This window comes from Rhinopithecus bieti, unplaced genomic scaffold (assembly GCF_001698545.2).
Source record: "Rhinopithecus bieti isolate Rb0 unplaced genomic scaffold, ASM169854v2 scaffold_57691, whole genome shotgun sequence".
NCBI classification, from domain to species: domain Eukaryota; kingdom Metazoa; phylum Chordata; class Mammalia; order Primates; family Cercopithecidae; genus Rhinopithecus; species Rhinopithecus bieti.
Genome location: NW_016824383.1, coordinates 1,409,854 through 1,422,816, shown reverse-complemented (window position 1 = coordinate 1,422,816; position 12,963 = coordinate 1,409,854). Strand labels below are relative to the sequence as shown.

The 12,963-nt window shown below is 37.0% G+C and overlaps 1 protein-coding gene across 1 annotated transcript in view; it reads left to right on the top strand.

Moving 5' to 3' along the window:
* Positions 1-12,963, top strand: part of RYR2 (ryanodine receptor 2) — an 808,217-nt gene that overhangs the window by 625,710 nt on the left and 169,544 nt on the right. The window contains 7 exon segments of the mRNA XM_017862245.1: positions 538-552; positions 555-622; positions 957-963; positions 1,417-1,539; positions 1,542-1,559; positions 10,725-10,802; positions 12,109-12,184. Coding sequence (XP_017717734.1) covers positions 538-552; positions 555-622; positions 957-963; positions 1,417-1,539; positions 1,542-1,559; positions 10,725-10,802; positions 12,109-12,184 — 385 coding nt within the window.

Sequence of the window (12,963 nt, the reverse complement as noted above, 5' to 3'; positions counted from 1 at the left end):
ATTTACTCCCTGAATCTGAAATTTAAAATAAAAGAAAATAACATTGATTAGGATGGATATCTTTATAGTGACTTATGCTGGATAAAATTTCAATCTTGCCGGGCGCGGTGGCTCAAGCCTGTAATCCCAGCACTTTGGGAGGCCGAGACGGGCGGATCACGAGGTCAGGAGATCGAGACCATCATGGCTAACACGGTGAAACCCCGTCTCTACTAAAAAAATACAAAAAACTAGCCGGGCGAGGTGGCGGGCGCCTGCAGTCCCAGCTACTCGGGAGGCTGAGGCAGGAGAATGGCGTAAACCCGGGACGTGGAGCTTGCAGTGAGCTGAGTTCCGGCCACTGCACTCCAGCCCGGGTACAGAGTGAAACTCCGTCTCAAGAAGAAAAAAAAAAAAAAAAAAATTCAATCTTGAACCCGTTAACTTTAGTTCATGTTTAGGTTTATTTTATCAAACATGCACTTAAACACCCTGTATATCTACACCCTCTAAAATTAACACATGTAAAACAATTTTTAATGTTTGCCCTTTTTTTAGTTGGCAAATGGGATGGATTTTATGGGGAAATATATTCCCAGACTCTTCTAAGTTCAACATTAATGAAGCCATATAAGCTATATTGGTTCTGAAAAGGTGAGGAATTTTTTGTTTGTTTTTTTTAGTTGTAAAGTTTTTATTCTTTTGGAAAATATCTTTCTTTGTTACATGTTTTTATATTAAAATGACTTCTTTATTTTAAAGTTGGTATTTTTTCTTCCAAAGGCCCCCATTTTTTAAAAAAACCTTCTTATATTTGTCTTTTCCTCTCCATTCTTATTTCTGTCAGCATTTCTGTGTTTATTCTCTTCTCTCCTTAACATTTTTCTTTTTCCTTTTGATTTTTATTCCTCTTCCCATATTTTAAAGTACTTTAAAAAAGTTCTTTCATTTCTAAGGAGTTTCGTTGAGGGAGTGAGTGACAAAGTAATAATGTGCTTATAATGTATAGGTTTTCATATATTTGACTTCTTTGGGGAAAAGATTGGCGCCGTATCTTGACAAATGAAGTGATAAAGGATTTAACTTCATTGTGATTCCATTTGTATGTTACATAAGCTGTCCTTATTGTTCTGTGGTCTCTCGCTTTGTAGTTTCTGTGTTAGGGTCCTAGAACCCAGGTCCGCTAAAGGAAGATTGACCTTGATGCCTATATAATGAACAAAGTGAGGGTCCCTCTTAGTAACATTAGTAAAACTAGATCTCTGGCTCACACTCTGCTTTTAGAATTTTACTTTCCTTTTTATTTTTAAATAAGCATTGCGCATCCAATTTTTACAAAGTGAAGGCCAGGTCTATTCAAAAGGCAAAGCGTCACTTAACGTTTTATTTACATTTATCATAAATATATCTTGTTGTTTTTTGTTTTTTCTTCTCTAGGAAAAAAGAAATTTTTATCGCTGCCAATCAAAGAACTTTAAAAACTTCATGCTGGCTTGGGGCTGGAGAATTTGAAAGAACTCGGGAGGGAGACAGCATGGCCTTTACAACCGGACTCGTCGGGTATTTCTCAGACAAGCCAGGTAAGAATTCGATCACGGTGATGAATCCAACTGTTTTATGTTATGGACTAAATAATTTTGTTAAATTTAATATTGGGTTTTTCTTAAAAAATAATTTGGAAAATTCTGAAGAGCTCACAAAATTTATGAAGGGAGAGAAAAAAGCTATATTACCTTTTCTTTAGTTTCAAGGTGAGTTAAATTGATGATAAGTTACTGGACCTTTTATGTACAAGCCTCCGTCTTTCTGGCTAGTATAGAAGAAGTAACCAGCTGTAGGACCATGGGTGAAGCTTTAAACCATCATTCTCAGCAAACTAACACAGGAGCAGAAAACCAAACACCACAAGTTCTCACTCATAAGTGGGAGTTGAACAATGAGAACCACATTGGGACACAGGGAGGGGAACATCACACACCAGGACCTGTCGTTGGGTGGGGAGCTAGGGGAGGAGAGCATTAAGAGAAATACCTAATGTTAGGTGACGGGTTGATGGGTGCAGTCAAACCCACCTGTGTCACGTGTATACTATGTAAACAAACCTGTACATTCTGCACAAGTACCGCCAGAACTTAAAGTATAATAAAACATTTAAAAAAGAAGAAGAAGAAGTATTCAGTTGTAAGGGTTCCTGAAGTTTTTCCGAATGGAAACAAGACATCATTGTTCTATTCGCTACAGTTTGGTTAATGGTCTATTAAAGCTTTCTTCTCATTTCCAGTGTGGGATCTGAGGGTTGTTCTTAGGAAAGGAGTTAGATGTTCAGACAGTCAGATCCAGATCTAGAACGCACAGGGGTTGCTCCTGTCTGCACGAGGCAGGTATAAGCCACACAGGCAGAGCAAAAATTCACAGAAGCATGTGCTACTGGACCATGTCACGGGAGTTCAACCAACAAGCAAGGACTCTACCCACTAGGTCTTCGGTGCTCAATGGTGGCAAGAATAAGGCACAGCCTTGATGTGGAAAAGCTGGGGTTCAGGGTGGACACCCAAATGCCACCCATTAACATTTAGTCACAAGGTCATGTGAGCTGCTTACCTTTGACCCTCTCATTTCTCCTGGGAGCTAAAACTGTCATTATTCTTTTCTTGACCCCTCATCTCACTCGTTATATATGTCGGTTACAACACAATATTTGTTATTATGCCTATTTACACAGATATCCTTTTTTTGGAAAATAAACATGAGGGTCTAACAGCATGTGTTCATATGCTCCATAGTTGAAATATACTTCTTTTTTTTGTATCATTCAAATTTTTTTTTTATACTTTAAGTTTCTAAGGTACATGTGCACCAACGTGCAGGTTTGTTACGTGTGTATACATGTGCCATGTTGGTTGCTGCACCCATTAACTCATCATTTACATTAGGTATATCTCCTAATGCTATCCCCTTCCTGCTATCCAAGTGATCTCATGTTCAATTCCCACCTATGAGTGAGAACATGCGGTATTTGGTTTTCTGTTCTTGCGATAGTTTGCTGAGAATGATGGTTTCCAGCTGCATCCATGTTTCCCTACAAAGGACACGAACTCATCCTTTTCTATGGCTGCATAGTGTTCCATGGTGTATATGTGCCACATTTTCTTAATTCCAGCTCTATCTGATGGACATTTGGGTTGATCCAAGTCGCTTATGGTGGAATAATGCCGCAATAAACATACGTGTGCATGGTATCTAAAGCAGCATGATCTATAATCCTTGGGTTTATATCCTCTAGTAATGGGATTACTGGTCAAATGAATTTCTATTCTAGATCCTTGAGGAATCGCCACACTGTTTTCCACTAATGGTTGACTAGTTACAATCCCTTACCACAGTGTATAAAGTGTCCATTCTCCACATCCTCTCAGGCAGCCCTGTGTTTCCTGATTTTTTTAATGATTGCATTCTAACTGGTTGAGATGGGTATCTCATTGTGGTTTTGATTTGCATTTCTCTGATGTGTGCAGTTGGATGATGAGCACTTTTTTTCATGTGTCGGCTATATGAATGGTCTTCTTTTGAGAAGTGTCTTTCATATCCTTTGCACTTTTTGATGGGGTTGTTTGTATTTCTTGTAAAAATTTGTTTGAGTTCTTTATAGGTTCTGGATTATTAACCCTTTGTCAGATGAATAGATTGCAAAAATTTTCTCCCATTCCGTAGGTTTGCCTGTTCACTGTGATGGTTAGTTTCTTTTGCTGTGCGGAAGCTCTTTAGTTTAATTAGATACCATTTGTCCAATTTTGGCTTTTGGGTTGCCATTGCTTTTGGTGTGTTTAGACATGAAGTCCGTTGCCATGCCTATGTCCTGAATGGTATTGCCTAGGTTTTCTTCTCGGGTTTTTATGGTTTTTAGGTCTAACATTTAAGTCTACGTGAATCCATCTTTGAATTTAATTTTCGTATAAGGAGTAAGGGAAAGGATCCAGTTTCAGCTTTCTACTTATGGCTAGCCAATTTTCCCAGCACCATTTATCTAAATAGGGAACTTTTCCCCACCTTTCTTGTTTGGGTGTCTCAGGTTTGTCCAAGATCAGATGCTGTAGATGTGTGGATTTATTTCTGAGGGCTCTGTTCTGTTCCATTGGTCTATATCTCTGTTTTTTGGTACAGGGTACCATGCTGTTTTGGTTACTGCTAGCCTTGAGTATAGTTTTGAATTCAGGTAGGCGTGATGCCTCCAGCTTTGTTCTTTTGGCTTTAGGATTGTCTTGGCAATGCGGGGGTCTTTTTGTTCCATTGTAGAACTTTAAAGCAGTTTTTTCCAATTTCTGGTGAAGAAAGTCGATTGGTAGCTTAATGGGGATGGCATTGAATCTATAAGAATGTACCTTTGGGCAGTATGGCCCATTTTCGAGAGAGGTTGATTCTTCCTATTCCATGGGCATGGTATGTCTTCCATTTGTTTGTGTCCTCTTTTATTTTCAGTATTTGATGGAACGCATCTCAAAATAATACAGAGCTATTTATGACAAACTCACAGCCAATATCATACTGAACTGGCAAAAACTGGATAAACATTCCCTTTGAAGAACTGGCACAAGACAGGGATGCCCTCTCTTCACCACTCCTATTCAACATAGTGTTTGGAAGTTCTGGTTAGGGCAATCCCCCCCCCCCCCCCCTGGCAAGAGAAAGAAATAAGGACTATTCAGTTAGGAAAAGAAGTCCTCAAATTGTCCCTGTTTTGTGGACGATGACATGATTGTATATTTAGAAAACCCCATTGTCTCACGCCCAAAATCTCCTAAGCTGAAAGCAACTTCAGCAAAGTCTCAGGATACAAAATAGTGTGCAAAAATCACATTCTTATATAGCAGTAACAAGACAAACAGAGAGCCAAATCATGAATGACACTCCCGTTCAAATAGCTTCAAAGGAGAATAAAATACCTAGGAATCCAACTTACAAGGGATGAAATATACTTTTAAATAAATTGAGTTCTGATTTGGGCATATTTTACATTAAATTGTCTTTGGGATGTATCATATATGGATGGAAACTATAAAAGTGTGTTTTATCTATTTTTTGTTTCTTTACACTTTTCTAAGTAAAATAGCTTTTATTTTAATCTGTTTCAACAAATGTTGAGCACAAAATGCATACTAGGCAATGAGAATACAAAGATAGCAAGACAATTGTAATCCTAAAAGTCATAAAATAGCATTAGATAAGGTCAAGTTAAATCTACTACAACATGGTACAGAAAGGGTGAGACTAGTGGTATGTACAAGGCACTACACAATGTAGAGAAAGGGATGATTTTTAAAAATTATTCTGTAAGGCAGATAAGAGATAAGAAATTACTGCAAATGCAGATGACTTTAAGCTTCATGAAAAATAAGGGAGATTCTTCCACTGCTCTTAATAGCAAAAATTATGTACTCTAATTTAAAATCGTATATATTTTCTATCACCCCTCTTTCCCTTTCTCCTTTTTGTTCTAGTAGTAAGCCCTTAATAGATCCTATTAACCCGTGGAACCATCTCTCGTGTCTTAGTGATTTTTACAGTGACATGTGATTTTTGAAAATTATTCTTAAATCTCGAATGTGATTTCAAAATATTAGGTGATGCTTGTGCCAGAGGCATAGTTTGTAAGGTAAGAGGAAGGGCTATGGAATTTCACCACTTGGGCTTAAATCCTAGTAGTGCTGCTTTCTAAAAATGTACCTTTGGGTACTTGATCTCTGTTTGCCTCATTGAATGTGAACTCTTATTGTTACTATTGTTATGTCAGTATTTCTGTTGAGAGCATTTATTGAGAGCATTTCATTCGTGGTAAATGAAAAAGTATATTTGTGTTTGTAGCACTTTGGCCTGTAGGTGGGAAAGAAAGAATAATTCTGTCAGCCTCAGAAATAGGGAGCAATATACACCGAAGGCCACAAATCTATGTATAACTCTTGTCATTATTTTCGCCCAAAGGTTCTTTAAGCATAAACCAATATTATTTCAAATGTTAACATAGATTGTCATTTCTCCATTACTTGCTTTATAGCTTTTTGTTTTCCAACTATCATCTTGTTAAACTTCTTTGTCTTTTTTCTGTTACTGATTTCTTATGTGATTATTAAGCGATTTTCTATCATGTATAAACTCTTCTGACTAAAGGAACACTTTATAGCATCATTTTATATAAGGAATGTAAGTGGATGAGTGAAGATCATGTGTAGATGTGATTCTGACCCTGAATGCCTCAGCTTTTTTTTTTCTTAATGGGGCTCAGCACTCCCTCAGGGATGTACAGATGGCCCATGGCTAATGACAGTGTCTGGCACAGCCAGCCTGGGTTGACATTCTGGTCTCACCCCTGAGTACCTAGCTAGTTATGTGAGCTTGGGTAAACTGGTTAACCTCTGTATGCTGCAGTTTTCTCATCTTTAAAATGAAGCTGGTATGAGTCTCTGCTTTGAAAGAATGTTGTGAGTGTTCTCGTTATGATGCTTATTAATCACTTAAAAGAATAACTGGCATATATTTCAATATGGGTGAACCATAATTTTTGTCCTTATTATCTTTATGTGGATCAATAACCTGATGAATGTCCTTTGTTTGCCATGAATACCAGAGGAAGACACGAATCCTGATTTCAGGAAATTTACCGCCCACGTAGGGCTTTAGAATTTGCACATGTAAGACAAACATAAGGGTATGAATAACACCAGTATCAACTCGACGGAATATACAATAGAGTATATAAGGGCTGATAAAAGTTATAAGAAGTTGATTGGAGAGGGGTTAACTGGGTAGGTTTTTACCCCTTCCTTAGTAGGGATACTAAAGTCAACAGCAAAGAACATTTCTGACAATCTCAGGCATATCCCACAGGTTTTCAACAATTACTTGTTTACTCCCAAATTCCAATGCCTTACCTCATATCCATTTTTCAGTACTACAAATGTAGGATAAAAACTATTTAAAACAAATGAAAAAATAAGCTTACACCCTGGAAGGGGAAGGGAGATTAGAATGAAATTTTTGGAACGTGTTACTTATCTAGAACTAAAATACAGGATAGGATAGAGGGATGATGCATTCATTCCTTCAGCAGATATTTATTGAGCACCCATTATGTATGCTGCATTGTCCTAAGCTTTTCAGATACATCAGTGACAAAATGGACAAAAATCTCTGCTGTCCAGGAGCTTACATTCTAATGGGGGAAATAAACAACGGATAGAAAGGCCAGGCATGGTGGCTCATGCCTGCAATCCCAGCACTATGGGAGGCTAAGGCAGGGGGATTGCTTGAGTCCAGGAGTTTGAAAACAGCCTGGGTAATATGGCGAAACAACATCTCTACAAAAAATAGAAAAACTAGTCAGGTGTGGTTGCACGGCACACACCTGTAATCCCAACTACTCAGGAGGCTGAGGTGGGAGGATTGAATAAAGCCAGGAGGTTGAGGCTGCAGTGAATTGTGTTTGTGTCACTTGACTTCAGCCTAGGTAACAGTGTAAGAGAGACCCTGTCTTCAGAAAAACAAGTTCTAGCTATGCTATGACAGAGTATGATAAATATCGTGAGAAGAGAAAACAGCATAGAAAGGCAAATTGGGAGTGCAACAGGGAGATTTGGAAGGTGTTTGGAGGTGAGTTGCAATTTTAATATGGAGCTTTCAGGTAGATTTCATCAGAAGGTAAATTGAATAAAAACCTGAAAGAGTTGAGGGAGTTACACAGATTTGGAGGAAGAATGTCCCAAACATTGCACATGTGCTAAGGTGGGAGTGTTTGGGAGATAAGGAAGTGAGCGAGGCTGGAATCCAGTGAGTAACATGAGGGTACAGTGGTTTCAGGGGCCAGGTCCTATAGGACACTGGGGACCATCTTAAGGACTTGGATAAGTGCGTTGGTGTTAGAATCACTTTCAAAATTTGATGCTGCTGTTTGCTATCTACATAATATAGTTTATGACTTTTAAAATTATTTAATTTCTCTTGAGCCTCTTTTCTCTCATTTTAAAATGGTAAAAAGTAATACCTACTGTTCAGAGTTGTTCTGAAGATAAAATGAGATAATCTGTGTGTCCCAATGACCACACACCTGGTAGTTGCTACTGCTGTTGTTAATGCTAATAAGATTAGTATGAATGTTAAACCCCCTGGCTCCAAGATGGTGCATAGTCCAGGGAACCTGAAATTGTGCAAGACCTGGCCAGTCTTCTGATTTCTGTGTATCTGAAGAAGAAAAACAGGCAATTAAAAGCATAAAAAGAATCTGCCCCTAAATAAGCAAATATTTACCTACATTATTAAAACTGGCCTCAAGAACTTAAAGTGAAAAACTTGTAAATTTCAGTTATGTAAGGAAAGTGGTTTAAGGGGAGATTAAATAGTGGGAAATCTATTTATGAACAAATAGACTTATAGAGTTATTGCTATCAATAAAATTTGCAGAAAGTCTAATGTAATTTGTCATCAGTTTTAAGACATACACTTGCCCTATTTTAATATCTGTGAGATTGGGAATCATTTTATAATCTTAACATTAATGAGAGATGGTATGTGTCAGATGCTGGGGATATTAATAAAGCCCAGCCCGTGCCCACATATTTTTGCTGTACAGTGGAGAAGACATTGCTTAGGGAAGAACAAAATAAATAGTTTGGAAATGTAATTCTGACAACAAAATGGAGAATGAGTTAGAGAAGGATGAGACTGAAGGAAGAAAGATAGACTCCTTAGGGGGATGTTGTAGACATCCCAGAAAAACAACAAAAACCAAAAAATGTTGTGTCTGAATTAGAGCAGAGACAGTGGAAATAGAACGCCATGATATGTCCCAGGGATATTTTTGAGGTAGACAGAATTTTGTGGCTGATACATGATAATAGATGTAGGGGAGTATATTAGTCTGTGTTTACGCTGCTGATAAGGACACACCTGAAACTGGGCAATTTACAAAGGAGGAGGTTTAATTGACTCACAGTTCCATGTGGTTGGAGAGGCCACACAATCATGGTGGGAGGTGAAAGGCACATCTCACATGGCAGCAGACAAGAGAAGAATGAGGAGCCAAGTGAAAGGGGTCTCCTCTTATAAAACCACCAGATCTTGTGAGACTTATTCCCTACCACGAGAACAGTATGGGGGAGAGCACCCCCATGATTCAGTTATCTCCCACTGGGTACCCCCCACAACAGGATGGAATTATGGGGGCTACAATTCAAGATGAGATTTGGGTGGGGACACTGACATGATGATGAAGGGGAATAATCTGAGGTGATTCCCTGGATTCTAGCTTGTGTCCCCAGGTTGATAGCCATGTTAGGTGAAGTAAAGACCATAGGAGTGCTGGGGACAGCAAGCAGAGAATAATGACTTTGATTTTGTGTGTTGTGGTAGGCAAAATTATGACTCCCAAATATGTTCACCCACTCCTCACTACAATTGTATGGGAACTATGGTGTTGATGGTAGTCATGTTACTGGTAGTGGTAATGATAGTATACTAGCAGGGAAAATAGCCATTTACTAAAATCCCTGATCCATTCTTTTGTGTCAGGCACTTTGCTACGGGTTTTAAATCCATTAATCCATTACCTCATTTCATACCAGCCTTTGAGGCAGGTGGTCTATTTAACATATTAAAAGTAAAACTTCAGACAAATTAAATTTAACAGAGTTTAACTGAGCAAAGAACCAGTGGCAGTCCCTGGAACCAGGACAGGCTCAGTGAGAGTCCGGGAGGGACTGCCATGTGGCCGGATAACATTTATAGACAAAAAGGGAAGTGATGCTCAGAAAACAGAAGTGAGGTACAGAAAAAGCTGGATTTATTCCAGTTTGGTGTTTGCCTCGTTTAAACAAGGTTTGAACAGTGTCCTCATGATGAAAGCACAGAAGCCAGGGTGCCGTCAAATCTGACCCGTAAGTTAAGTATCATTATGAGCCTGTTATTAATTATAGCATATGTTACACTCACTTTTATTTTACAAACATGATAATGAGCTATATTTTCATTTTGTTTTTAGTTTGTTTTTTGTTTATGCATTTTTAATAAGAGAATATACACGATTATGAAATATATCACAGTATAGTTTTAGATTTATAAGCAGGAACCAGAGCTCATTTCTGTGGTACACTTTCACATAATATGCCATTGGTTGGAAGGAGGTAAGTGCCCAGGATGGTAGTGAAACTTCCTTAAAATTGATGAAGAGATATATTTCATTTTTTAAAAGCTTTAATTCAGAAATTAAAGAAGTCTCTTCCTCGAGGATTTCCAAGTGCATTATTGAATACCATATGATATACTATTATAATTTAAAAGTTGGTTATACTTTATTCTAACATTTGACTCATGAAGACATTCGTAAATATTGACATCTTTGATGAACTCTCACTTGCTTAAGGAAGAGTAAATTTCATTGCAGCCATTTTGGATTTGTAAGAAACTCAAAAATGTAATGGTCCCCTGCATAAGATAATGTTTCAGAATTTTGGATTCATGGCACAATATGTTAAATTCGGATAGTTAATTTTCAGGATTGTCAATCATAAATCATTTTCAGACACCCAAATATAATTTTAATGTGCGAGATGTGTTTACAACATCATTTTGTAAAGAAACTTGCCAGTTTTGTCTGAGGAAACACTACGTTTGGAAGTTTGTGTTATATTTTTAAAGTATAATTTAAGTCTCTCTTCACAAGGTTTTTAATGAGGCACTATTTTTTCACACAAATGATCTAGGTTTCTGTAGATGCTGCCCATGGTTACAGTCCCCGGGCCATTGACATGAGCAATGTTACCCTTTCTAGAGACCTGCATGTAAGTACTGTTAACTTTTAAACATAGTCTCGAAATTGAATTTTTAAGAAGCATCACATAATACATTCCTGCATATATTTCACAGTGTGGTTTATTTGAATGTGGTGATCCTATAATGGATCCACGGAATTTATAGATGATATACTCTAATGTTTTAGTACTATCAAAATTGATAGCTGGGTGTGGTGGCACACACCTATAGTCCCAGCTGCTTGGGAGGCTGAGGCAGGAGAATCGCTTGGACCTGGGAGGTGGAGGTTGCACTGAGCCGAGATCGCACCACTGCACTCCAGCCTGAGTGACAGAGTGAGACTCCCTCTCAAAGAGAAAAAAAAAAAAAGAAAATTTGAAACAACTTTTTCTAGGGTGTTTCAGCCATATAATATATTTTCCTTAAAGATAATAGCCATTTAAAAATCTCTATGTTAAATAGTTGTGTGTGAGAAGAAAGTAAATAGTTAATAATGCTCTGCGCAAGGGCCACTTTCTTTTAAGTTTTTCCTGAGAAATTGATTGCATTTGCAATCCTTATTGCTCCATTCATAGTCTCCTCTGTTCTTTTTTTGTCACCAAGGAACCTACTTTGAAATAGCAGATTTGAAAGTAAGATAAAATGTATTACCTTGAGACATAAACTTGATAGGTCAATTTGGTGTTCAAATAACATATTAGCATTGTTGGTAACTGTATTGTTCCAAGAGAAATAAGGACGAAAATATAAAATTTACATATTGTTAAATTGTTTTGTTTGCCATTTGTTATTGCTCCCATATGAATGTCTTAAAATGACACAGTAAACTTGAAAATCAAATGTAAAAAGAATCTTACTTAATCAAAACCCAAAAGGTCACAGAAAGATTAACTTGGCTAATCTAAGATCTCTCACCTAGTTTGGACAGAGATTGATTTAGAAATCAAATCTTTAACTGTCCATCTGACATTCTCCACATTCATGTTTAATAAGGTTTAGGTCATTTTTAAGGCTTTGGAAATTAAAACAAGAACTTGTAAATAAAATTTTTTTTTCTGAAGTCCGTAGCTATTTTGGTTTCATTATTGAATCAATGTCTTCAAACATTATGAATAACAATGACCATTCTCATCTGCTGTTTAGTTACTGTGTCATATTGCAAATCCTTACAATTCACTGGGATTCAGATTCTAAAGAAGAGTGTGTGATTATCTTTTAAGTGTATCATAGCACTAATACTGTATTAGTTATTCCTTTAAGGCATCTAATATTACATATTAAAAAGCAATGTTATCCTTTTTTACTTATTGAAGTAATAAATATTTTTGTTTTAAGGCTATGGCAGAAATGATGGCTGAAAACTACCATAATATATGGGCAAAGAAAAAGAAAATGGAGTTGGAGTCCAAAGGTAATATTTTCTAAAAACGGGTATTAAAAAACAATCATAGTTCAATCACATGAATATATAGATGAAGTAGTCTTTTTAACAGAAGAGCTTATTATAACTTTTTAAAATTAGAATGGTTTAAATGTGCCTGTAACAGATTGAAGGTGGAAATGCTGTAATTTCCTAGCAGCTAGTATATATTTTCTTGTGTCTCAGAATTTTGGCAGCTTTCTTTTACCCGTTTTAGCTTATAGATTTCTATACTTCTCATCCTGATATCTGATTTGTTCTATGAATGACTTAGACTTCCCTCCCTGACTCTCTTCCCCAACTTAAATATCTCGTATTTCACCCCTTTTTATTTCCTGTCTCAGCCTCTTTCGTCTAGTCCAGCTATGTTACTGTCTTTTACATGCTTTTGCTTGCACTTTTCCCGTTTTTTTTAATTCAAATGCTAAATGACCTAATGTTCTCTTAGGTATTTCTCAAGTCTTTTAAAATTCATTTGCATAAATATTTTCTTCAATTTAATGCATGCTACACTGATGATATCTTTCAACATTATTTGTTTGCCATTAGTCTATACACATATTGTTTATAATGTGGGGTGTGTGTGTGTGTGTGTGCATATGCGCTGTTGTTAATGACTTCCTATGTGGTTTTCTTTCCCCCAATAGGAATATATTATTTTCAAGCTCAGGGCCACAACATTTATTTCTTTTGTAATCCTTATTGTATAGTTACAGGTGTCAATAAATCTTCTACTTTTTGTTTATTTGACTAGGTAAAAATGTAGAAGG